This window comes from Microtus oregoni, unplaced genomic scaffold, assembly GCF_018167655.1.
Source record: "Microtus oregoni isolate MIOR12 unplaced genomic scaffold, Mior012 000004F_ref0000308, whole genome shotgun sequence".
Lineage (NCBI taxonomy): Eukaryota > Metazoa > Chordata > Mammalia > Rodentia > Cricetidae > Microtus > Microtus oregoni.
The window spans coordinates 5,781,013-5,808,837 of NW_024543063.1; the positions used below are offsets into that span (position 1 = coordinate 5,781,013).

The 27,825-nt window shown below is 46.7% G+C and overlaps 1 protein-coding gene across 1 annotated transcript in view; it reads left to right on the forward strand.

Annotated features, from left to right (window-relative positions):
• Col6a3 (collagen type VI alpha 3 chain) overlaps window positions 1–16,717 on the forward strand; it is a 79,973-nt gene extending 63,256 nt beyond the window's left edge. The window contains exons 36-44 of the mRNA XM_041649992.1: window positions 50–543; window positions 2,070–2,166; window positions 2,702–3,400; window positions 4,620–4,722; window positions 5,904–6,565; window positions 8,243–8,506; window positions 9,778–9,861; window positions 15,038–15,202; window positions 15,981–16,717. Of these exons, the coding sequence (XP_041505926.1) occupies window positions 50–543; window positions 2,070–2,166; window positions 2,702–3,400; window positions 4,620–4,722; window positions 5,904–6,565; window positions 8,243–8,506; window positions 9,778–9,861; window positions 15,038–15,202; window positions 15,981–15,994 (2,582 nt within the window). The 3' untranslated portion in view covers window positions 15,995–16,717. The remainder of the gene's footprint in view (window positions 1–49; window positions 544–2,069; window positions 2,167–2,701; window positions 3,401–4,619; window positions 4,723–5,903; window positions 6,566–8,242; window positions 8,507–9,777; window positions 9,862–15,037; window positions 15,203–15,980) is intronic.
• Window positions 16,718–27,825: the final 11,108 nt, after the last annotated feature.

The window sequence follows — 27,825 nt, forward strand, 5'->3', positions numbered from 1 at the left end:
GCTCCTTTGGGTGAGTAAAACTTTTCTCTGAAATCCCCATTTCCCACAGGGCCCCTGGAGTGCCCTGTATTCCCAACAGAACTTGCCTTTGCCCTGGACACCTCTGAGGGGGTCACTCAGGACACCTTCAGCCGTATGCGAGACGTGCTCCTGAGGATTGTGGGAGATCTGACCATCGCTGAGAGCAACTGCCCGAGGGGTGCCCGAGTGGCCGTGGTCACCTATAACAATGAGGTGACCACAGAGATCCGCTTTGCTGACTCCAAGAAGAAGTCTGCCCTGCTAGACAGCATTCAGAATCTCCAAGTGGCCTTGACATCTAAGCAACAGAGCCTGGAGACCGCAATGTCCTTCGTGGCCAGGAACACATTTAAACGCGTGAGGAGTGGATTTCTGATGAGAAAAGTGGCCGTTTTCTTCAGCAATAAGCCCACAACAGCATCCCCTCAGCTCCGAGAGGCCGTGCTCAAGCTTTCTGATGCAGGGATCACGCCCTTGTTCCTTACAAGCCAGGAGGACCGACAGCTCATCAATGCTCTGCAGGTCTGGGCTCTGTGCTTTTGGTACCTCTCCCCCCTTATTCCTGAGAAGACTCTCTGGAATGCCTTTCTCAACCAAGGATTCATAGTCTATGTGTTCTAAAGAGTCCTAGGAGGCTGGGCCAATTGAGACCTCTTGTGGGGTGTCTAGAGCAGCCTATGGCTTCAGCATTGGACCAACCAACATCCAGGGGACTGTAACTTATTCCCTCCAGTCCCGTCATACGTGCTCATAGTTCTGGCTGGGTAGCAAGGCTCTGTGTCCTTACTGGGCAGGTAGAGGGTGTTGGTGTGGGTGAATTCTGTCACTCAGTGGAGTGGGTTAGTTCTGGCTCCTCCCCAAATGGCTCCATTTCAGTTTCAGATGACCCTGCCTTTGGCATTTGCTTCCTACAACGTATTCTAAGCTTTGTACTTTCTCTTCCACCCAATGGAGAAGATGATCTTGGGATTAGTGAGGACCTCAAGTGTGGAGGAGCTGCTGGGCCACCAGACTCTGAGATCCATGCACTGGTTACAGGTCACTCCACTCTGTTCTGGAGGAGACTCTCCCAGAGCTGGTCATGGGGGACTTACAGCTTCTCAGGGAGGTCCTCAAAATACGAGTGGCCTCAAGATCTGTCCCACTGTGAAATCCTTTCCTTAACTAGGCCCCTAGGGCAGCCTATGGAGAAGACTCACACTCTCCTCACTTGGGTGTTTAATTGTTAAATGACCAGCAGTGTCTATTCAGAGCTACTTCTAGCGACGCTGGTCAAGACTCATAAATAATAGATATGAAGGACCGGAGTCCCTCACCAGAATTAGGTGTCCTTAGTCCTCACTGCCACCTGCCTTATAGGCATGTCGCATTACCCCTCTCTGTGTCTTGGGTTTCTTTCTTGGGAGCTGAGGTGGGAATCTTGTGCCTTACCAGTTGGGATCACCGCTTTCTGTGTCAGCAAGCTAAGGTTCCCTCGGGGCCACCATCCCTCAGTGTTTATTCTGCCAAACTAGGCTGGTTTGAGGCCAGACACTGGGTTTGGAGTTCAATATTAAGCTTGGGCTCCTGGCCATGAGTTCTTACGAGCGAACATTTTTGTTCATCTTACTTTGTGTGGGCTGAGCGACTTAGAAGCATATAAGAGTATTACAGTTTCCATAGATCAACAGGAATCCCCTCACTCATTCACATCTGTGACTCATTACACGGATGCTACATGCCCATGGCTAGGATGGGCAGGACCTTCTCATCTCCTAGGAGTGATGTTCTTGGTTGCCTTGTCACTGTCTAAACTAGAGGAAACTGGGAAAGGATGGATCAGTGTTTGCTAGCTTCTGCCCTTGCTAAAATCACCACTATAATATTTTATACCCCTCTGTTTATTAATGCCTAATTAACCATCTAAGTACCCAGAGTCCAAATGAAAAGGCGCTGTGCCAAGGGGGGGGGGAGGTTGTCTCATTGTTTGTGTCTTGTCCCTACTCCCTGTTTGCATAATGACTCCCTATGTGTGTGTCCACCCCAACATCTCCCCTTGTCTAAACCAGATCAATAACACAGCAGTGGGACACGCCCTGGTTCTGCCTGCAAGGGGGGACCTCACAGACTTCCTGAAGAATGTCCTCACCTGCCATGTTTGCTTGGGTAAGCTGTCCCTATAAGCCTGGGGGGTCTGTCCAGCCACTTACGTTATGACTACAGAGGAACGTTTCAATAAGGAGTGACGATGATGAGCTTAGTTCGGTTAAGACTCAAGGCTCGTTATATTTACCAATGTAAAGGCCATGCAAGGATGTTCTCATCTTGGAATCTAGAGCCTATGCGTTTGGCTCAAAAGCATTTTTAGAATGTGTTTCTTTAAGGAATAGCAAGTGACAGGAGTGTTTGAGCTTCACGGAACATGACTTTAAGTCATTGACAAGTTTCATTTAGTGAAATGAGGGGACAGAAACTGAGATCTGGCCACAGTTAGGGCAGTGAGGCATAGTCTTAGTATGTATCCCAGGCTGCGTCAACCTGGCAATCTCCTGCATCAGCCTCCCCAGTGCCAGGATTGTAGGTGTGTGCCATCCTTCCCAGCAAAGTTTCTGTCTCATGTGATGATAGTGGTACCTGACTCCCAGAAGGTGGGGATGCTGAGGGAACCACAAGATAATAGGCCACTATACTTTTTTTCTAGACATTTGCAATATCGACCCATCCTGTGGATTTGGCAGCTGGAGGCCTTCCTTCAGGGACCGGAGGGCAGCGGGCAGTGATGTGGACATAGACCTGGCTTTCATCTTGGATAGCTCAGAGGCTACCACCCTATTCCAGTTCAATGAGATGAAGAAGTACATAGGCTACGTGGTCAGGCAGCTGGACCTGAGTCCAGACCCTAAAGCCTCCCAGCACTTTGCCAGAGTGGCTGTTGTGCAGCAGGCCACCTATGAGTCCATGGACAATGCTAGTGTTCCCCCTGTGAAGGTGGAATTCTCACTGACAGACTACGGCACCAAGGAAAAGCTGCTGGACTTCCTTAGCAGGAGGATGACCCAATTGCAGGGAACCATGGCTCTGGGCAATGCTATTGAATACACCATAGAGAACGTCTTTGAAAATGCACCAAACCCAAGGGACCTCAAAATCATGGTGCTGATGCTGACGGGTGATATGCAGAGGCAGCAGCTGGAGGAGGCCCAGAGAGCCATCCTGCAGGCCAAGTGCAAAGGGTACTTCTTCGTGGTTCTGGGCATTGGCAGGAAGGTAAATGTCAAGGAGGTGTACAGCTTCGCCAGTGAGCCCAACGATGTCTTCTTCAAGCTTGTGGACAAATCAACTGAGCTCAACGAGGAGCCTCTGATGCGCTTTGGGAGACTGCTCCCGTCCTTTGTCAACAGTAAGTCCTATGCCACACATAGTATATTCTGGTCCATACTGTGGTAATAAAACTGGGAGAACAGTCACAGAAAACACATATAAACATCTGTGTGCTGATGTGACCTTGTTCATTCATGCACCCAGTATGTATATTAATACAATATAAATATTTGTTTGTATATATATTCATTCAACACAATATATACATTTATGTATATATACATACACACATACATTACATATGTGTGTGTGTTCATGTGTGTGTGTGAGATGATCCTGTGCCTTGAGTTAGGAGCTAGAGTCAACAGGGCATACATAGGCCACACCTTTTGTCTCCATGCCAGTGTATTCTGCCCATTTGACTAGTACTTTCCATCCATGAGACATTGATGGTGTTTCAAAGGGTTCACAACTAGTTTACAAATGGACCAAACACACATTGACTATGCATGACCCAGTATGCTGGTGTGCCAGAGGAAGTCTATCCTGCTGGGGGGATTGAGGGAAACTTCTAGAAGGGGTTGTGTTGCTTTGGGATTTGCTGTCAGACCTATGCTTGCCTCCGGGTGGGACACACCCTCCGTCTCATTTCTTCCTTTGTTATCTCAGTGCCTGCTCTGCATTTATCTTAAAAACTAATTCCCAGTAGTCCCCACCTTTGCACACTGGACTTAGGGTGTCAGTTATGTGGCTTATGGGTCATCTGTCTCTAGCTCTGTGGTATCTGGAGACTGCATCCTCCACAGGAACAAACAGTTCATTGTATTTGCTGGGGCATGGTATAGTTCCCAGCAAATCAGCACAAGTCACATATCAAACGAATGAGGGCAGTCTATAAAACATAAGAAATCATGCCCATGCTGAATATTTACCACTGAAGAGGAAGCCGAGCCCCTGGAACAACATCCTGTTCACATTGTGAAGGCCTCCCCCACAAAACAGTCCAGGAGAACATGAAGCAAAGGCAAGCCTCAGCCTTACCCAGGGGGAAAGAAGAGTATGCTCCACAAAACGTTCGGAGAACACAAACATAACTGGATTATAATTCAATGTTCATGTCTGGAACCTGTTATACTTTCTACTTAAAGTTTCGTCGATTCTGTTCTACTTTCTCCCATTGAGGACATATTGTCTTTAAACTGAGTCACCCAAGTAGTGGTGTACCCAACTCATCAACACACTAATTTTAATTTCCATATGATCCTCATGAAGTTTGATTTTTTTTTTCCCCGTTCTAGGTGAAAATGCATTTTACCTGCCTCCAGATATCAGGAAACAGTGCGACTGGTTCCAAGGGGACCAACCAGTGAAGAATAGTGTGAAGTTTGGCCACAGACATGTGTAAGTATTGTAATTGTCATACCAAATGGCCATAGCACTAGAGAGGTTGTAGGGCAGAATTTCTCCAACCAATCCCAAGCTTCGTGGAGACACTGAAGCAGACAATACGGCTTCCCTAAAGTAATGTGAGTTCTTAAGCATGCTTTTGTATTGGTTAGTCTCTGCCGTGTAACGAAACACCCAGGACTCAGAGATTTAAAACGAGAAGTTTTCAATCCTGTGGGTTAGAAATTTCTGACTGGGTTCAGCTGGGTGCTTTTTCTTCCTTTTTTTCCCTGCTGGCCTCCTTTATGTTGATGACCATATGTTTCTTAGCTATGGACAGGCTGGTCTAGCCTTGTCTTAGATGGGAAGGTTCATCTCTGCTCCGCAGGACCTCTCGTCTTCCAGTGGTCTAGCCTGAGCTTGTTCACAAATTGACCAGGAGGGTTTTCACAAGAAAAAGAACTAAGTATAGGGTTTCTTGAGACCTAAGCCCATCCTAGAACGTTGTTGCTTTAATCCACATTTTATGGGTCCATAAGCCCCGAGGCTAGCCTAGACTCAAGTGTGGTGAGTGTGAACTGAGTTGAGAGTCTGCTGTATTGCATTACACAACCCTCTGCCGCCTCTTCTGCCTCCCCCACTCTCCCTTTCCTTTCCTTTTGACCTTTTTAGACATGGTCTTACTGTGTCGTCTATGCCGGCCTGGAGATCTCACTTTGTCGCCCAGGCTGATCTCAAACTCATAGCAATTCTCCTGTCTCATCTTTCCAGTGTTCCAGGAGTACAAGTGTGAGCTACCTCCCCTAATGAGGAAATACTTTATATGCGAACAAATAGTACTGGTTTCGACATTCATGACTCAGTTAGCTGTTTAAATTAGAACATTTTAGAGATTTTCCCCTGTCCCTTCTGCTTTCCATCTTTTCTTATCAGTTGAAAATAGCATAGCCGATTTATTTATAATTGATGTAATTGTTTTTGAATAATTCTATTTTAATATGCTGTTCAATATTTTCTTAGTGGTAGACTCTAAAAGTAAGAAATAGTACATGCAATGCTATATAAAATCTACCGATGCCAGTACCTGGATATTGCTAAAACCACAAATTTCCTATTTATCATAAGGGTTATGACTCTCTATTTCACATAACATGCAAAAGTATGGGTACAGGTAATGCTTGATTTGTTTTTAACAGAAACACTCTGTATAATGTTAATTCAAGTCTTACGCCCAAAGTTGTGACCACAATGAAGCCAATGACAACAACCAAACCAACAGCAATTGTGAATCTGCCAGCTGCTAAGCCAGCACCAGCTAGGCCAGCCCCTGCTCAGCCAGCAACCCCTGCTAAGCCAGCCCCTGCTCAGCCAGCAACCCCTGTTAAACCTGTCCCTGCTAAACCAGTAGCCCCTGTTAAATCAGTCCCTGCTCAGTCAGCACCCCCTGCTCAGCCAGCAACCCCTGTTAAACCAGCCCCTGCTAAACCAGCACCTCCTCCTGCTAAGCCAGCCCCAGCTCAGCCAGCAATGCCTGCTAAACCAGCCCCTGCTCAGCCAGCAACCCCTGCTAAGCCAGCTCCTGCTCAACCAATGCATACTCAGCCAGCCCCAGCTCATCCTGTCCTGGCTAAACCAGCCGCTGTGAAGCCAGTCTCTGCCAACAAGCATGTGGCAGCCAAACCCGTGGCCACGAACACAGCCACAGTCAGACCTGCGGCAGCGGCGAAGCCAGCAGCAGCAAAGCCCGCAGCAGCCAGACACGTTGCTGCTGCTTCAAGGACAATTGCTACTAAGCCAGAGACCTCCAGGCCACAGGCCAAACCAGCTGCCACCAAACCAGCCACTACTAAGTCCATGGGTAAGAAAAGCTGACTAGAGAGCCATCTTTGATGCATGCGTTTACCACTCCGAGGCTATGGCCCTGGAAGCCGGTATACAGGGTAGGCTGCTGATCCACAGTGGGAATAGCTGATGACAGACTGTAGAAGATGCTAGCCATGACAGAGGATTGTCTGCACATCGCTTTTGCTTTTCTCTGTATCACGAAGCAGCTTTTCCTCTTATGATCTCTCAAGGCTGCTGGGGTCCTGATGAAGGCAACACCTTCCCTTACTACCAGTCCTGCTTCCTCGGGTGTAGTTTCCCTGCCGTAGATGTCCTGTGTCCCTGACTCTTACAGGTTTCTTTCCCTTCTTCCATAATGTTCCCTGAGCCTTAGCTATAGAGGTTGTGTTGTAGATATATCAGTTAGCGCTGGGTACCCTGCTATCAGTTGGTCTCCATCTGTTGCAAAAAGGAAGCATCTTTGATGAGGGGTGATAGCTGTACTTACCTGTGGGTGTAAAGATAAGCATTTAGAATGCAGCTAGGAATCACACTGGTTTAGGAACACAGCAGTAGTAAGCTCTTCTCTGGGTCCCATGGCCTCACCACCCGTGGGTCATGGGTCAGGAGTCTGTCCAACTTTTTGACATTGCCACGTGACACGGTCATGGCCAAAGTTCAAGCTTGAGAACTCTGTAATCGAGTTACACAGGAAACATTTTGTAATATTTTAAGTAAGTTTATGATTTTGTGTGGGGCCACATCCATAGCTGTCCTTCCTTCTTTTGTTCCTTCTCTTCTCTTCCTTCCTTTCCTTCCCTTCCCTTCTCTTCCCTTCCCTTCCCTCCCTCCCTTTTTTCCTCCCTCCCTTGTTTCTTTCTCTCTTTCTTTCTGGAACCAAACCTTCCCCCTTGTAATATGACTTGGAAAGATCTAACCTGGAGCCATGATAATCACTCCGTTCCTTCCAATATGGATGCCCACAGAAAGGGGTCCCACACTGAGCTCTGTGTCAGTACCGGGGGTTTGTTCAGTAAAGTGAGAGATTGCACCTCAGAAACTCAATTGTTCCTCAGAGGCTGACACGCATGCTCGTTCTGACCCAAGGAAAGCACATCTGTTAGCGAGGGATGGGTGAGTTAAGGAGACCCAGGGAGGATCATTGTTTCCTTTCTTTCAAAGAGGTAGGAAGAGTCTACAGAATGCCATAAGCTACAAAAGAAGAAGAGCCTAGAATATAAGTGCTCTCAAAACAGAGGAAACTATCTTCATTTTATGAGCAGAGGGAGAGCTGAGACCTCCTGACAACCAGTTCTTGCCATAGCCTAACATGTCCTGATTTTCCATGGCTTGGAATCCCAGGACGGGTTTTGTACTGCACACCTAACTTTCTGCTATCATGCTGGAAGTTAGTATCTAAAGTATCATCTTACCAAGTAATTTTTGATAGAAAAATCAAAGCAGTTATTTATGTGCATTATTGATAAAGAAGTGGGGGGGCAGCTTTGTAACTGTGCAGTGATATGCCATGCAGGCTGATGGAGGATTTGATTGACGGATGGGACATTGGTTCCCTTTCTTGGCAAGCTTTGGGATGGCTGTCCGCTGACATCTTCCAGACTTCTTCTGAAGCTCCCATGTGTCTGTGTGAAGTGTTCTGTGTCATGAGGAGTTTTACTTTTTAACCTTGCCCTCTGCTCTGCTCTTTCAGCGAGAGTGTTTCGAGAAGTACAGGTCTCTGAAGTCTCGGAGAACAGCGCCAGACTCCACTGGGAGCGGCCCGAGCCCTCTAGTTCCTATTTTTATGACCTCACTGTAACCTCGGCCCATGACCAGTCCTTGGTTCTGAGACAAAACCTCACTGTCACTGACCGTGTCGTCAGTGGCCTGCTGCCTGGACAGATGTATCATGTGGCTGTGGTCGCCTACCTGCAGTCCCAGGTCAGAACCATCTACCAAGGAAGTTTCAACACAAGTAAGTGCACGGCTCATTTGGAAGCACTTAATTCTTGATTTCCACATGGCATGCCAATTAGGATGTCAAACAATGAATGCTGTACTGAGTCTATTCTGAAGCACTAACCCAATTAAAGAGTGAAATCTGGGCCAGGTGACGGTAGCACACACCTTTAATCCCAGCACTCGGGGGGCAGAGGCAGGTGGATCTCTGTGAGTTCAAGGCCAGCCTGGTCTACATGAGCTAGTTCCATGACGGGCACCAAAAATAAAATAAAATGCAAACCCTGTCCATCCTGGGTACTTAGGTTGCACCCTGCAAATCTAAAACACAGTAGCCACATGGAAGATGGAGCCCCCTATACAATTTTCTCATTTTTGGCTTCTGGGATAATTTATGGGGGAGACCAGATTTGCTCTGCCTTAGCTCATCCCACCCATGGCAGCTCCTAGGGAAATGGGGCTTGAATCCTAGCTGTGGAGATGTTGGGGTTTCTGTTGACACTACCTGTCCCTGTTTCCAAGTTCAGTGAATGGAAGTGAATCCTTAGGGAGCCAGGGAGGAGTTTAAGAAGTCTCGATGTGTGGAGAGTCATGAGGTGTCTGACTCGAGGGTTTGACACCAGATGGTCTGCCAGTCTCTCCCTCCCTGGCCCTACATACCCATACTCAGCTGGCTTGTACACTTTACTCAGGCCTTTTCTCTCTTTCCTTTTCAGTAATTTTCTATTATTATTATTACTATTGATAGGTCTCTATGTTGTTTAGGCTGTCCTGGAACCCTTGGGTTCAAATGATCTTTCTACTTCACTTCTCAAGTGGTTGGGACTTACACCATGTACACACCACCATGTCCTTCATTTCCAGCCCTTCTGAACCACTCGGGACCATACCTCTCTTCTTTCCGAGTCATTCTGGGTTCTCATCCCTCTATTCTTGACCCCTCTGCTCAAGGATGTGGGTGGAGCATCTCCTTAGTTCAGCATGCTTCATATGGTGGAATCATTCTTGAAGAAATGAATTCCCACTAGTAGCCCCAGGCTAGGGAGTCTCCAACTCCAGGACACCATTCTTCTGGGTCAGGGGATCCCTTCACCTGCTTTGAAACAGGTGGATTTAACATGTATATTACAACATCTGTAGTGAGTACAGACTTCTATGTTCCGACAACACCCTATTACCTAAGAGATTAATTTTCTGGAAAGGCAAGTGTACATCTGTGGCTTAGCATTCCCAGTCCTTTTAGTTTCTAAGTCAACTACTAGTTGCCTGCATTTCTTTTCCTTATAGAGAAAGCCCAGCCAGCGCGACCAGCGTCTAGTTCAACCATCAATCTAATGGTGAACACAGAACCATTGTTTCTCACTAAAACAGGTGAGTCATGGCAATAATAGGCCCACTGATGGGTCTCAGAAAGTATTCGCTCAGGCATTGTGAATCTTTTGAAACTGAGGCCACCTGCCTGAGACCAATTCGCATGACTTCCATGGGTAAGTTCCAAGGGGGCTCTTGGTGCTGAGTTCATCTCATTCTGCAAACTGCCTGACTCAAATGCAGAGAGCCATGCTTGTCACCATACTTTGGAGGGAGCTGGAGGGAGCTGCTTCTGAGCCCGTGGGTAGCATGCTTGTCTCTATTAGTCACTTCCTCTCTCAGTTTAAGATTGAGACTAGGGTTAACTTTGTGGTCTGCGGTGTTGCAAAGAATAGGGTTTCACTCACTCGTTGAATTACCTATAAGAAACTGCTTAGGAAACACCAGACAACCAGATTAGATCCCACAGAATACAAGGATTCGGATGTGTTTCCAGTTCCCGAAACACCACATTCTGGCTTGGTCTTGTAGACCGCTCTTTTGGGTGCCAGAGTGTGTCTGTTAGTGACAGGCATGACTTATGTCCTTGGAATATGAGTCTAAGAACCAGTAGCCCCCTTTATTAGTTATTGTTCTGTTGCTGTGATAAGACACTATGACCAAGGCAACTTATGGAAGAGAGAGTTTGTTTGGGCTTACAGTTTCAGAGGAATAAGGGTCTATTCATGATGGTGGAGCAGAGGTAGCAGGCTACAAGCAGCCAGAGTAGCAGAGAGCCCATCTCCTGGTCCACAAGCTAAGAACTCACCGGGGGGGGGGGGATTTTAAAGCCTCAAAGTCTACCCAGGACATACTTCCTCCAACAAAACCACACCTCCTAATTCTTCTCAAACTGTTCTGTCTTAGGTAGGGTTACTGTTGCTGTGATGAAATACCATGACCAAAAACAACTTAGGGAGGAAAAAGTTTATTTGGCTTACATTTACAGATACTGTTCATCATCAAAGGAACTCAGGGCAGGAACCTAGAGGCAGGTGCTGATGCAGAGACCACAGAGGGGTGCTACTTACTGGCTTGCTCCCCATGGCTTGCTCAACTTGTTTTCTTATAGAACCCAGGATCACTAGCCCAGGGATGGCACCATCAATCACTAATTAAGAAATTAATTAAGAAATTAATTGCCTACAACCTGATCTTATGGAGAAATTTTCTTAATTGAGGTTCACTCCTTTCAAATGACTTTAGCTCTTGCCAAATTGTCATAAACTAGCCAGCATAGGGGACCAAATGTTCAAACACACGAGCCAGTGGGAGTCATTCTCATGCAAACTACCATGCTCAATTAGCAGAGCAGAGGCTTGGCTCATCTCCTTAGCACTGAGGAAGTGATAACTGCAGTATTCAACATACTTGACTTAGGATGGGTCAACCAAAGATGCCAGCACTAACAGGACTCAAAATTCCACAAGAACTTAGATGTGGTGTTGTTTCATAGTCCTCAGAGTACAAGCTTCTGTCAGCGTGGAGATGGTGTGGTACTCTCTGGTCCATCAGGAGGAATGGAATGCCTCTCACTGTGTCCTTTTTCTGTGAGTCATCCTCATTTGCAGCTGCAGCGACACTGAAGAGCCACCCCTGTCTTAAGATGCTTCTGTCTTCTGCCTGGCTCACAGTCTATTCTGGTGTATACTTAGAAGGCCCCAATAAGAAGACTGACCTCAAATAGAAGCCACATCTCTGTAGCTGGGCTCTTCCAGATTTCCCTTCAAGATACTGGTTATGGAGCAGTGAGATGACGGAGTGGGTGCAGCACTTGCAGTGCAAGCTGGACAACCTGATTTTGACCCCCCTAGAATCCATATAGACGTGGAAGTAGGGAACCTACTCTCTATTTTTCTTTGACTTTCATACTCACACTGTGGCACACCCTTCTCTCCTATCATGCGTGCACACACACACACACACACACACACACACAATAATAGTAAGAAAAAATAAAAAAAAACAGTTGAAGAAGACCTAGTATGCACACACTTCAAAGGCACAGAAAACTGCGTGTTCCATTTGAATCCCTCTTACTAGCTTTTGCCTCTTTGGCAGTGGAAAATGCAAAATCTCTAGCAAATTCTTCTTTCATGGAGAAAAATAATGACCTAGAGGAACTCCTAGATAGCAAGATTCAGGGATGGTTTTGTTTCCTTTATGTGTATCTCAGAAGGATAAGACTGGATAAACAGTGTTTAGTTAGTGCAAACAGCATAATCTTGAAACACGAATCTGGGTCAGGCTGTTCTGTGTTTCAGTGTGGAGTTGCTGCTTTCAGATTTAGGGAGGCATTTTCCAGCCAGACAGGCAGGACTATGTGAAAAAGAGGTGATGCTGGTTTTGCTTTTTAATGGAGCCCACGACTCTGTCAAGGTTACAGAGCATCTGTCAGAGGTGAATCTAAAACCTGTCTCCTTCCCACTGCTGGGCCTGGAGCACCCAGCCTGAGTCTGTAGGTGAATGTCTGTGGCTTGACACAGCTCCACAAGGGGAGGGGACTCTGACTCCACATCCTCCGTCTGAGGTCTGGCTCTTAAATATCACAATTCAGCCACTTTACAGTAGTCTGGCCGCTGCCTGTTAAACAGGGCCCTTAGCAACAGCTGAACAATTCCTTTGGTTTTATTTCACTTGGGAAGGCAGGGAGAGGTTGAGTGTACAGATGCTGATTGACAACCATGAGCTTGTTACTGCAAGAACTGTACATTGGATGTTAATTTTAGTTTTAGAACTTTCTTAGTAACTATTTTTTTTTCTCATCTCACTTGTGACTGGGGAAGCCTTGGGGTGAATTCTTTCTTTGCATCTTTCAGTTTAAAGTGAAAATTTCTAACCAAAGCAAGTCTAACTAAGAGCATTGATTTTTTTTCTCTATTACCAAATGAAATGCAAATCAATAACTTAACCATTCTTGTGGAAAGAAAGTGTCAGTGCCAAAGCTAGCCAAAGACCTCGTCTTGTGTTTGGTGTTTATTGTCACTTATCTGGAAAATGACCAGTCTGTAGAGCTGACAGCATTTTATCAGAGGAGGTAGGACTGGGTCGATTGCACAACTCCAAATGAATGGTTGGCCCATGCTTGCCAAAATTTTATTGTTGTATCGATTCTGAGATACACATTTTTTTCTCATAGTATCACTTCTGACACCAAAATATGACTCACAGTTGGTGCATGCTGTGATTTCTTTCTTTCTTTCTTTCTTTCTTTCTTTCTTTCTTTCTGTAGTTTGTTTTGGTAGGATAGAAAGTAATTTAATATGGAAATACACCATTTTGTTAGCTATATTCCACTATGGATAGATTCTCCCTCCCTCCTTTTCTCTCTCTCCATCTATCTATCTTCTATCTACCACTGATTGGCATAACATGGTGCAATGAAGGAAAATTTATGTCAATAACAATTTAAAGAGCTAAACTCTGCAACTTGAGAGAAATAGGTAGAAAAATGCTTGCTTTCATTGGCTGTCCTTAAGGCTGGTGATCTCTTGGGAGAAGGCCGCTTAACTGGTTACAGTGTTTGACTTATAAACCCTGAAAGGAAGCGTCCAAAATTTAGTCACAACCACACTGAAAACTGAAGTGAAACGTTAACCCTCAATTGTAGACATGGGTTTCTGGCTTCAGAAACTTACACCTGCCTTGGAGGGTTGGCAGAATCTTGTATCCACACATCAATACTGCTGGTACCCAAGGTGATCAATTTGTGTTCTTAAAACCAGGAACTGGGGCTGGAGAGATGGCTCAGTGGTTAAGAGCATTGCCTGCTCTTCCAAAGGTCCTGAGTTCAATTCCCAGCAACCACATGGTGGCTCACAACCATCTGTAATGAGGTCTGATGCCCTCTTCTGGCCTGCAGACATACACACAGACAGAATATTGTATACATAATAAATAAATAAATATTAAAAAAAAACAGGAACTGACGAGGAACACATTTCTAGTTATATTTTGACTACTTTTGACTGAGCCCTCTTGATTTTGCTCAAGGAAACGCTTACTACAGCAATCACATTCTGGTTTGCACAGGGTTAAATGGAGGTGGTCCTCTGTGGGGAGAGCGGCATGTCAGGCTGGTAGCTGGCACACACACACACACACGCACGCACGCACGCACACAGACACACACACGTTATCTGCTCCCAGGGCTTTTGCTGAAAGCAGGCTTTGACTTCCAGACCTTTGGATTAAAGCGCTTTACATGCGCACATCATTCGCCAGCTAACTCCAGAGTTTGCCAGAAAGTTCTGTAAACAGAAACCTCCCGGCTCTCACACTGTAAACTCACCTCTGTAGGCATCCAGAGGACCTGGCCTTCCTTTGCAGCTGGGGTGCAGCTCAAGTATACATTCAAAACATGCACTTCCTTAACCGGAGGGAAAATTAATTCCTGTTCCCTCACAGCCTTGCCTTGGGTCATTTCTGCGTTGGCAAGGAGTTTCATCTCCATGTTAGTTTTATGTGAGAGGCTGGGAAGAAACTTGCTACACATGTGTGTGTACACATACCTGTCATAAAGAACATCTGTTGAGAGCCCAGAGAGGAGGTCCAGCCGTTAAAAGTGGTTACTGCTCTTGCAGAAGTTCAGAGTTCAGTCGGTTCCCAGCACCCATGTCAGGCTGCTCACAACTGCCTATGGCTCCAGTATCAGGGGATCTGATGTAACACACAGACACATAAGTAATAAAGTAAAAATATTGTTTTAAAAGAGTGCCCACTTACAGTCTATCTAAACTTTCAATCTACTTTCTTTGTGGAATGTGCAGCTTTACTGTTGAAGTACATTCTAAAAGAATTTCATGCCATGTTACCAAGGAGTAGAAAAGCCCGTGGTCTGAAAATTCAGTTTCTTCTCTGGGCACTGAAGACAGAACAAACTAAGAAGCAAAATGGCTTAGAGAGTGAAATGTGTGTGTGTGTGGGTGGAGTTTGTCATTTTATTGTTGCTATTCAGTCTTGGCTCATAGGAGATTCTTGGTGTGGTTTTATTTATTCTTTGCAAACCCGAGAGTGACTCTTCTGTCAGTCAGTGCAAGAGTGGGGAAACCGAGGCTTGGGGAGATTGCAGCCTTCCTACCATGAAACCCTTCTCTACTGTAGCCCTGAGATCCTCCCCTAGGCTCTGACATGGACTCTGGAGGCTGAGTTGTTGGCATGGTCTGACTGGCGCTCCTTTCTCTCCTTGATACTCTAGATATTTGCAAGCTGCCCAAAGACGGTGGGACTTGTGGCGACTTTGATTTGCTATGGCACTATGACATGAAAGAGAAAGGATGCAAGAGGTTCTGGTATGGAGGTTGCGGGGGCAACGAGAACAGATTCAAGACCCAGGAAGAATGTGAGAAGATGTGCAGTCCCGGTAAGTGGCCCTTCCCTTGGTCCGTTTCATCTTTCTCTCGTATGGGAAGAGGTCTGGGTTAGCAACCTCACCACTGGGAAGTATCTGAATTACAATGAGTGTGGAAAACCTGAACAAAGTTAGTTAAATTGTATCCTCAGATAGAATGTGCCAATGGGAAACACTAAAAAGAGATACAATTTTTAATTTTACACACACACATACATACACAAAGCCACACAAAATTAGTTATTTTAATGATTGATTTGTTTCCCGGAAGCACATGTGTATCTTTGGCAGTTAGGAACCACAGAGCCAAGTGTATCAGAAACGCTACCAAGTCCTTGTCTCTTTAGAAATGTCACACTGTCACATTGTACATGATTGTTAGAACAGAATAATGATCTGTAACAGAAAACTAACGATAAACATTCATGTATTCATTTTAAACCAATTTTACTTCCTAAAAACCATAATGTTGACTCTGAGACCATTTAGTCTTTCCATCACAGTGGGAAATTCCGTAAGCAATGGCCCAGCGCCTGAGGTCAGAGTGGGGAGAGGGCTAGTGCACAAAGTGGGGGTGAGGCTGGGCTCCTTCAGGGTGGGCTCCGATTTCAGACCTGAAGCTGCGAAGGTCCCGGGATCCAGTGAGGAAGGCTGGAGGCTGTGGGGTCATCGCCACGATAAACACAACATTTTTTATGTCTAGTGATGACCTCTCTTCTTTTTCTTCTCTCCCCATCTCTTGCTTCATTCTTCTCTTTTTCCTTCCACACTCAATACTTTCCACGCCCAGATTTATCAGCCTGACCGGAACCCAAGCATGGCCTTCCGGCAACACGTACCTCTGGGAGAAGAAGGAGGCAGCCATTTCCAAATCATTTTTTTATAGAAGCTCTGGGTAGATGCCCCAGCACGGTGCCTTTTCCTGCTTTGATTGACACTCAACCTCGGGAGGAAAGCCTCTGCACGTGACCTGTCGATATGGTGCTAAACGTGTCTGTGGACCCTGCTCTCCGTCTCCAGGCAGTTCTACCGTATACTTGGACCGTTCTGTAACAGCTAGCCACTGCTGGTGTTTATGTGAACATTCCTATAAACTCGAATTCCAGCTGGAGTTTCTTTGGATGCCTGTGCCAGGCAAACGCGATGTCTAGAACATAGTCTCAATGTCACAGCTACTCTGTCCATTTCTGCTTGGTTCATGTTCCTGTATTTGCATGACTTAGACGGAGAAGCAAGAGGCTAACCTTTTCCTGGCCCTAGCTTCCTGGATTAGAGGTTAAGCAACTTCCTTCGTCTAAAGTTCTCTGAAAAATGATCTAATTAGAAGAAAGTAGATCCCCTTCATCTTTGTGCACTGTTGGGACAAATGCCTCGATTAAAGAATTCGAAGAAAGTCGTAATAGAGAATATTTTTTTGCCATTCCCTTAATGTGGTTTCTTTTTTTTTTTTAATTGTTGTTGACTTGGAGTTTGGAGGTGGGATTTAATGTTGAAAATTTTAGGAAATTTATACAAAGAAACTTTTTAATAAAGTATATTGAATGTGTCATGGGTTTTGTGGTCTTGGTTTTCTTGTTTCTATATTGCTCACTGTCAAGATTTCCCCAAGGCCAAGGATTTTTGGCTCAGGCCCAGCCTCTGGTTTTACTGGAGGGGACAGAAGACCCTATGGGACAATGTTCCAGGAGGTCATGGAGTTGGAGCACAAGATCCAGGTGCACACTGCTTATTAGAGCCAAACCAGGTATACCAGGTATACCAAACTGTTTTTTTTTTTTTAATTTAGAGACAGCATTTTTCTGTGTAACCCTGACTGTCCAGGAACTCATTCTGCAGAATGGACTCGAACTCACAGAGATCTACCTGCCTCTGCCTTCTGATTGCTAGGATTAAAGGCGTGTGCTACCACCACCCAGTTTGTACTCTTGGTCTTTCTGGTGTACCCTGAACTCATGTAGACTCAAGGGAGGACTGATGCTCACACCGTCCTCTAACTTCTGATGGACCCAGAACCTCAGCTTCTGATTGCTTCATAGTGATTTTCTTTTCTTTTTCTTTCTTTTTTTTTTTTTTTTACCTACCCAACAACAGCTGAGAGAGATGGTTCCCTTTGATTCCTCTGCTTCCCTGGGATCTCTAAGTCAAAATATACCTTGTTGTTGATATTTTTCCCTTTTTAACAACCTTTTCCCCCTTTTTTACAGAAATATCTCTCCTCTCTCTCTCTCTCTCTCTCTCTCTCTCTCTCTCTCTCTCTCTCTTTTCTCGGAGCTAGAGAAATAGTTCAGTGGTTAGGAGCACATGAATGCTAACAACTGCCTGTAACTCCAATTTCGGGGATTCCAATGCCTTTTTTTGACCTCTGGTGGTATCAAGCATACGCATACTGCATAGACATACATGCAGACAAAATACCCATAAAATAAAATGATGCAGTCTCCCCCCATCCCCACTCTGCATGCACATACAGTTGGTGTTTTCTCTCTCTCTCTCTCTCTCTCTCTCTCTCTCTTTTTCCATCATCAACAACAACACTACAAGAAGATACACTTTCAGAAGGCACACAACAAAATTCCCACCGGGGAAGAAACTGTATTATTTGACAGAATGTTTCCACTCTGACAGGAGCCAATAGTAAGACCCACCTGGGACCTTAAGCGTGAGCAGAACTGTTAGTGTAAATCCAAGGGTAGGTTTGCTAGTAGATCTGTACTGAAACTGGAAGGGAGAGGGACAGTGGGACGTGCAGAACCTGGGAAGTTAAGGGAGACAGTAGCCCCAAGGACCGTTCTTAGAAGACCTGAAAGATTCTCAAAGGAGATTTTGAAGTTCTCCAAATGGGCATATGTTTAAGAAACAAGAGCAAGAACTGGACTCTGTGCTGAGGTCACTGTGTAGACATGAAGAATGGCTTGGGTCAAGGAGAGCTCTACCAGAAATGAATGATGGTCTTGGGAAGGGCTGAAGACTTCATGGTCCAAGATGCTGAGGACTCGAGTTCATGTGTATCTTGAGTCTAGATGATAAATGAACATCTGGGTGGTTTCAGAGGAATTGCAAAGCTCTGGGGACATTCCAAGAGGCCTCACAATCAGGTGGTCTGAAAGTCTATGCTGGATGGTTTTATGTCAACTTAACGTGAGCTAAAGTCATCTGAGAGGAGGGAACCTCAATTAAGAAAATGCCCCCACAGGATCAGGTTGTAGGCAAGCTTGTAGAACATTTTCTTAGTGAATAACGGGGGAGGGCTCAGCCCATTATGGGTGGTGCCATCCTTGGGCTGATGGTCCTGGGTTCTATAGGAAAGCAGGCTGAGCAAGCCATGCAGAGCAAGCCAGTAAGCAGCACCCTTCAAGGTCTCTGCATCAGCTCCTGACTCCCTGTCTGACTTCTGCCCTGTTTGAGTTCCTGTCTTGACCTCCTTCGATGATGAACAGCAAGTATAAGTTGAATAAGCCCTTTCCTCCCCAGATTTATTTGGTTCTAGTGTTTAATTGCAAAAAACAGAGACCCTAACTAAGATAAAGTCTAAACCAAGTTATCAGCAGAACTGAGCTGCCTCTGAAAGAGAAGAGAGAATCCACCTCCACTTGCCTCTTCCTGCCTTTTTTTTTTAATATTTATTTATTTATTATGTATACAATGTTCTGTGTGTATGCCTGCAGGCCAGAAGAGGGCACCAGACCTCATTACAGATGGTTGTGAGCCACCATGTGGTTGCTGGGAATTGAACTCAGGACCTTTGGAAGAGCAGGCAATGCTCTTAACCGCTGAGCCATCTCTCCAGCCCCTCTTCCTGCCTTTTAAGGTTGCTGCAGCCCCGGGCATGTGCCAGCTTTCAGGTGCTCCCCACCAGTCTCCTTCAAAATCAGGGCTTCTTCTCATGCACCTCTGTCTTCACACGGCTGTCTTCTCGTGAGAACGCCAGCCATATTGGAATTAGGATGCCCCATCCTCTGGTCTGGCCTGAGCTCAACTAATAACGTCTTCAGTCACCCTCCTTTCTAACAAGAACACATCCTGGGTGACTTGGTGGTCAGGAAACCATGTTGTCAATCAATAGCAGTCTTGCCTCCATCATCAATGTCTGCTCCCACTTCTAAGTGCTGATCCATCTCATTGCTGGATATTGTCTCCACTGATGAGACCACAGCAAGCCTCACTGTTCCCTTGTCATGGTGGTTACTGAAACCATCACCACTGATTTTTAAAACTGGGATCTCCTATCCATTTTGAAGATTAAATCTCAGACTCTAGATGAACTCTTTCTGTCTTAGCCTCTTCAGGCTCCACTCCCCAGGATAAGCTCAAACTCCTGACTCTGGGTGGAACTTGAGTGGCAAATCTATGCCCTGACCTCCCAGTCTCCCCTCTGTGTTCTCCAGGCACAGAGAGCCCTGGTGGACTGCTTCCTGGACTCTAGAGGGGAGGTATGAGCTGGTGCCTGCCAGTTGCTATTCTTCTTGGCTCATGTCTGTGGCAGGTTTCCCCTGCCAACTAACTCCCTTGTGAAGCATATATTGGTTCCCTGGAGGACTCTTGGTTGCCTAGCTTGAGGGACGAACTTCCTTTTCTCCCCTGCATCCCTGTGTAAGGCAATGCCATCACTCACAGGCTCTTGATGCTAGGATTCTTTATCAGGCAGGTCACCCTCTGGTGGAGCATAAGAAAGTCAGTGTAAGTCCATCACCTTCCAGGGTCACTCCGTCTAGAGAAAACTTGCATGGCGTTGCCACAGAAACCAGCATCCTGTCTTTTTGCTCAGTCACCATAACATCCTTTGTGAACATACAAAGGCTGGACTTGTGGTCAGTGGAGAGTGGAGATCATCCTGTGACTCAGGGAGGGGAAGGAATGGCTCATATGCCTGTCCATACAGCTTAGAGTGTCCCCTTAAGGGACTTGGGGACCTTGGACTTGAGGAAGGATCAGTTGAATGCCCCTCTTTTCTCCACAGAAGATGACAGAAGCATATATCTCATTGCAAGAGTTTGTCTTTGTCCTCGATCACTAGGACCTTCTTTCTTGGTCCTCTGCTATCCCAGCAATGACCACAGTGGATCCAGTTAAGTGCTCCAATTTGGAGCATTGGTAATTGATGGCTCTGCCAAAATAGGACTACCAGGCACCCAACCCCAGCCCCAAAAGGGCCCTCAGTAGCAGAGAACTTTGGACCCTCACAACGTGCTGGGCTCTGCATCTTCCTTCTTGATTTATGTGACGTGAACCTAAAATGGGTTATCATGACCCAGTGTTCTTTTTGGGGTTCCTTCAGAAGCATCCCAGAGGAGTTAGGTGTGAGTCAGTTCTTAGAGAGAAGCTGGGGAGTGGGAAGTGAGGTGGAGGAGAGACCAGGATTAAAAGGTGGTAGTCAGTCACTGTGGGGGTCATGGGTTTGATTCAACAAGGGAAGTTTGAGAACCACTGTGGCTTGTGAACCTTGCAGCCAGTTGTGGTGTGAAATGACAAAGATTTCTTACACACCCCTGGTTTTCAGAAGTGACTGTCTGACTATTCTGGAAGTGAGCCCTCTGGTTGTTCCTGCTTGTATATCCACTGGCCACCAGGCCTGTATGTCAAATTCTGGAAAAGATCTGTAGGTACACATGGTGTTTACAAAGCACAGGGCAGTGGTTGGACCAAAGGTATGTGAAAGGTACCTCTGTACTTCCGACAACCCAGAAGGGTCTGTTCCAGGTAAGCTACAAATAAGCTGGGTTGTGTCCATTACTTGGTGTGTCATTTCCTCTTCCTGCAGAGAGAAACCCTCTCTGTTCTTCCTGTCTGCTGTTGCTAGCACATTTCACTCAGATTTGGTCTACAGCACACCTGCCCCTTCGCTCAGATTTGGTCCACAGCACACCTGCCCCTTCGCTCGGATTTGGTCCAGAGCACACCTGCCCCATCGCTTGGATTTGGTCCACAGCACACCTGCCCCATCGCTCGGATTTGGTCCACAGCACACCTGCCCCTTCGCTCAGATTTGGTCCACAGCACACCTGCCCCATCGCTTGGATTTGGTCCACAGCACACCTGCCCCATCGCGTGGATTTGGTCTACAGCACACCTGCCCCTTCTCTCAGATTTGGTCCACAGCACACCTGCCCCATCGCTTGGATTTGGTCTACAGCACACCTGCCCCTTCGCTTGGATTTGGTCTACAGCACACCTGCCCCATCGCTTGGATTTGGTCCACAGCACACCTGCCCCATCGCTTGGATTTGGTCTACAGCACACCTGCCCCTTCGCTTGGATTTGGTCTACAGCACACCTGCCCCATCGCTTGGATTTGGTCCACAGCACACCTGCCCCATCGCTTGGATTTGGTCTACAGCACATCTGCCCCTTCGCTCAGATTTGGTCCACAGCACACCTGCCCCTTCGCTCAGATTTGGTCCACAGCACACCTGCCCCATCGCTTGGATTTGGTCTACAGCACACTTGCCCCATCGCTTGGATTTGGTCCACAGCACACCTGCCCCTTCGCTCAGATTTGGTCCACAGCACACCTGCCCCTTCGCTCAGATTTGGTCCACAGCACACCTGCCCCATCGCTTGGATTTGGTCCACAGCACACCTGCCCCTTCGCTCGGATTTGGTCCACAGCACACCTGCCCCTTCTCTCGGATTTGGTCTACAGCACACCTGCCCCTTTGCTTGGATTTGGTCCACAGCACACCTGCCCCTTCGCTCAGATTTGGTCCACAGCACACCTGCCCCATCGCTCGGATTTGGTCCACAGCACACCTGCCCCTTCGCTCAGATTTGGTCCACAGCACACCTGCCCCATCGCTCGGATTTGATCCACAGCACACCTGCCCCATCACTCGGATTTGGTCCACAGCACACCTGCCCCATCGCTCGGATTTGGTCCACAGCACACCTGCCCCATCGCTTGGATTTGGTCCACAGCACACCTGCCCCATCGCTCGGATTTGGTCCACAGCACACCTGCCCCATCGCTCGGATTTGGTCCACAGCACACCTGCCCCATCGCTCGGATTTGGTCCACAGCACACCTGCCCCTTCGCTCGGATTTGGTCCACAGCACACCTGCCCCATCGCTCGGATTTGGTCCACAGCACACCTGCCCCATCGCTCGGATTTGGTCCACAGCACACCTGCCCCATCGCTCGGATTTGGTCCACAGCACACCTGCCCCATCGCTCGGATTTGGTCCACAGCACACCTGCCCCATCGCTCGGATTTGGTCCACAGCACACCTGCCCCATCGCTCGGATTTGGTCCACAGCACACCTGCCCCATCGCTTGGATTTGATCCACAGCACACCTGCCCCACCACTTGGATGTGGCCCGCTGTGTGTGCTGCTTTTCTGTGCCTGTTCTTGAGCTGTTTAAGGTTGCTAAGAAAAATCACCCCAACCACTTTTCCAGAATTTGAAGTGCAGATGACAGAGATTCAGGTGGTTGGCTGAGTGGGCCAACCCATTCTCATGCTGGGCTTCCCTGCTCCCTGGAGCAGGGGCATGTGGGTGACTCTCCACTTTCAAGAAGTTCAGGTACTGTGACAGAAGGATTGATTCAGGCCATGTCCCTACAAGGCAGAACACCCTCTCTTCCTATTTAAAACATTCTAGTTTTATCCCATCATTGGGCTAATGGCCATCAATGAAGGGACCGTTTCTCTCAGATGCGTTTACTTGACCCCAGACCCTTTATCTTGTCCCTTGCTGGTTTTGAACAAAGGTGGTGTGCCAAGCCAGCCCCACATACTATTACAAATCTGTCTCTGTCCTGCATTTTTGACAAATTTTCACCTTGCTGAAGGCTTTTTGGAAGAAGAGCAGCCCCATCGCCCATTCTATGGTTCGAATCTGTCTACTTGCCCTTCAGCAGGCTTTGTCGTTTCTGAAGTTCCTCCTCCCCAACAACTGTCTTAAGTCTATAATGCCCCCTGCTTGTGCAACCAGCAGCTCAGTCCTGCCTCTTGGCTGGAGCACTGCACCTGAGAGAACAATGAGCTCACAGAAAATAAGTGTGGCTCCCTTCTCCTATCCTGTCTTCTGGGAGTCATACTATTTTGTGGCCGCCATCTTGCTTCCTGGGAGTCATAGTAATTCCTGAGTTTCTCTTGCTTCTTATACTATACATGTGAGAGGCATCTATCTCATTTCATTAAAAAATAAGCTTTATTTATATCCGTTAAGATGAAATACCTTACACACAGGCATTTATTTATATATAACGACTGGTTATTTTTTATTTTCATTTTTATTTATGTTTACTTTTTAATACACACCAAATTTTGTCATTTCACCCTCCATTACCCTCTCTCACTGCCTCCTCATCTCCCACTGACATCTTTATCCTTTTAAATAAGCCTCCTTTGATTTTGATGTGCTTTCTTTTTAAATGCATGACTCACTGAATTTAATTTCGGTCACTTGCATGAGCATGAATATTCCTCCTGCAGCAGCCTTTCCTGCCCATAGTCCTTTAGTGAAGGGTGGGATCTCATGGACCTCCCACACCAGTGCAGTCTTGCACAGATCTTATGCAGTTAACGCTGGATGCAGAGCTCACTCGTGCAAAAGCCTTGCCATGCACAGAACACACCCTTTGCAGCCCCCTTAAACCTCTGAGATCATTACATTCTCTTTGTTCCCTCTTTTTTTCTCTGTTTTTAAATATATAAACACATTGTCTTTATCAGTTATTTTAAGCTCAAAGCTACCTTCATGAGAGAATTAAACCATTCGTGAGTTAGATTGCCTCCTTACGTGTGCTGTGTAGATATACACAGCTACACGCCTGTCCTAGTTTCAATTCTAATGCTGTAATAAAATATACTGACAAAAAAAAAACCAAGTAGGGAGGAAGGGGTTTATTTCTGCCTATAGCTTCAGGCGGCAGCCCATCATTGTGGGGAAGTCAAGGCAGGGACTTCAAATAACTAGCTTTAACACATCTACCATCAAGATGTGTAGAGAGGAATGAATGAACACCCGCCAACCACTCACGTCTTGGTACTCGGCTTGATTCTTCCACTCTTACATATTTCGGGACCCTCTGTCTCCAACCTTCCTCATGCTGCAACCCTTTAATATAGTTCTTCGTGTTGTGGTGACACCCACCCAACCATAAAATAATTTGATCGCTACTTCATAATTATAATTTTGCTATTGTTATGAGTCATAGTGTAAATATCTGATATGCAGGATATCTGTTATATGACCCCAAAGGGGTTTCAACCCATAGTTTGGGAACTGCTGGTCTAGCCAATGATATGGCCCACAGTGGGAGTTTTTCTACATCAATTAACTTAAGATAATCCTCCATAAACATGACCATCTACCAACCCAATGTAAATAACCCTTCATCTGGGACTGTTCTCAAATGATTCTAGATCATGTCATGATGACAATTAAAGCTAGCCATCACATCATTCTTTCCATCTGTCCATCCATCCATCCATCCATCCATCCATCCATCCATTATCCATTCACATGTTTAGGAAACATTAAAACACAATGGGCATTAGAAATACAGTTCCCATGGGATCATAGAAAACAGATACCCCAGCTGGGCGCTGGTGGCGCATGCCTTTAAGCACTTGGGAGGCAGAAGCAGGCAGATCTCTGTGAGTTTGAGCCCAGCCTGGTCTACAAATTCCAGGACAAACTCTATAGCTATAGAAAAACCCTGTCTCAAAAAAAAGAAAGGAAGGAAGGAAGGAAGGAAGGAAGGAAGGAAGGAAGGGATATCTCTGTTAAGTGCTGGCACACAGCAAGCGCTGAGGATAGTAACTAGCAAGCTTCTTTTTCCTTGTTCATCTCCTGTTCTTATGTAGTTAGGTCTTGGTATTCTCATGGGAGGAAAATCCTGACTTACCACTGGAGACCTTCTATCTCTACCCAGGGATACTCAGAGCTTCAGGCTTCTGGGATCCCTTTGCCACAAAAAAATTCCCTGGGTACCAGTATTGGCCTTCCTTGACCAGCAGCTGACTTCTCCATCTAGTGCACATTCTGAAGTAGAGGGAAGGCCTCATCCACCCCGGACTCTGAAGTTTTCACGGAACTTCCAAGCCCATATGGTTGTTTGTCCAACAAAGATGATGAGCAGATGCTACAATCTGTTCAACAGGCATATGCACATCCTATGTGTTACCCTGGACTTGGAGGTAAATGAGCGAACCCATGAGTCCTGGATCCCTCATCTGAAATGCATGTGACAGGCTCTGTGCGGATGATGATGGATAACTGTGGGGACCGCGAGTGGAAAGGGAAGGGGTGGCATCGCTAGACTGTGATGTCATCACTGTATCATCAGATCTCCATAGGGATCCCTGCAGGTAGGCAGACAAGAAGGAAATGTAGGGTCAGAGTTCTTCACAGTGGGAAACTCAAGGCTGAGGATACTCAGAGGAGTAACAAGACTGGATAAGTCCATGGGTGGTCTGGGCTACTAAGAGGGGGAGGCTACAGGCTCCCTGGGGTGGTAGAAGAAGGCGGGGTTTGCTCACTGAAATGGGATGTATCCAACAGCTTGGAGAAGCCGATGAACACTGAAGGATGCCCAGGCTGCCATGTATGGGTAGACAAGATGCCAGGACTGCAGGCAGGGCAAATCAGCCATGAAACCACTGCAGAAATTCAGGGAAGACCGTACTGACAGTTGATGAAACACATAGTTGTGGCTTCTGGGATTGTTTTGACCCGAAAGATGCAGAGTGACATAAGTTCTCACACAGCAAATAGACCATGTCATCTGTGGGGTTGTTTATGCTGGCTAGGACTGGGAACAGTGTGATTTGAGCTGCATGGCCCATCCTGGTCCTCGACTTCTCACCATGGCCCACTCTCAAGAACTCTTCTTTACTAGACCGCATGAGCTTTGTGTCTTTTCTTGATCCCTGACATGTTCGTGGCACTAGTGTTCCCTCAGTTTCTTTGGAGCAGCTTCTCACTCTACTTGACAACAATGAGCACTGTGTGTGTGTATGCGCGCATGCATGCGTGTGCGTATTTAAGAAAGGGATGTCTCCTGGGCTGAGGCACTGAAATCATGGGCTGTTCTAGCAGCTCAGTACACACAAGTTGCCGTCATTGGTAGCACTGGAATCTGGCATGACCATTGGTGCTACACACACATGCACGCGCACATACAAACACACACACACACACACACACACACACACACACACACACACACACACACCATTTCAGGTGGTTCCCTCAAAGGAAGCCTTTATTTTAGCTGTACGGATAACTATTCAGAATGTCAGGCTGGCCAGTTCACCCAGTTATGATATAATACACAAGGCATTACAACCCAGCAGCTCGCCCAAAGTTCCAGTGAATATGGGTCCCTGAGTGATCCCAACAGTTGCTCTTCAGAGGCCTTGGCTTTCTGTCTTCCTGAAGTCAGAGAATCTTGTGTCTTCTTCCAGAGACAAGGTAACCCCCTTTTGCCAGCTCTGCTTGGACCTCCTGTTCTTCTCTCAGACAAAGCATCCTCCCCTGTCCTTCCACTGTGACCTTCTCTATTCATACTTGTTATCTGAGCTGCTCTGGCTTCCTTCAGGAGGCCCTGGGGAAGCAGGCTGTTCTGGAATGTGTCTCTGGCTTGTGGGGAAGTGAGGACCTGGACTGAGGACCTCTGGTAGCCCTGCACGCTGCCCTCTTCTATTTGTGAGCGTAGAAACTAACTCAAACTTGCCTTCAACATCTAAGTAGGATTTTCAAGTGTGTAGTTTTTATTAATCTCTATGATTCTGCACACCGTTTAAAAGAGGCTTAATTCACGTGAGCGGGCGCCAGGCATTTTGTAGGAAGGTGGTATCTGGATCCATTGAAATTCATTTGGAATGTATTCCTCGGAGTGATTTCTTTGGAAGAACTGGTTCATAGCTTCATGTCAGATTTACCTGCTGAGCTTTCCAGCTGGCCCTGCAGCTCCCTGGAAGGCAGGGTGTTAGGGTTCCACATAGCTGGGTGTGACTTCTGGGAACCTGAAAGTTGCCATGTCTGACTATACTGAGTCATGGGGTCGTGGTGCAGGGCTGGTGGGCCTTGGTGCAGGGCTGGTGGGGCATGATTTGTCAGTGGCTCTTGGCTCTGCTCCTTCTCTGTTTCTTTTTTTTTTAAATATTTATTTATTATGTATATAGTGTTCTGTCTACATGTATGCGTGCTGGTCAGGAGAGGGTGCCAAATCTTATTACAGATGGTTTTGAGTGACCATGTGGTTGCTGGGAATTGAGCTCAGGACCTCTGGAAGAGCAAGCAATGCTCTTAACCACTGAGCCAACTCTCCAGCCCCTGTTTCTTTCCAGATCTGAGTTTCGATGCTGCCTGTGGGCCCCATCCTTCCTTGCTGCCTGGGACTGGTAGCTTCTCTAAGGTCCAATGCATTCTCAGGGCATCTTTGCTGTTTGCTTGGAATCTTGTATAAGGGTCGGACTATCCTGAGCTCCTGAGGCCCCACATGGATCCAGTTTGTATATTATTAATTCTGTGGCCTAGATGTGGGCCCTGGGTTGCTATGGAGCAAAACACCAGTGGGGGTGGGTTTGTACAACCCAGTGGTGATATTTGGTAGTGAGCAAAGAACAGTGAAAGAGGTGCTGTATAACGAGTTTACATGATATTCAGCCTGGAAAACAGACTCTG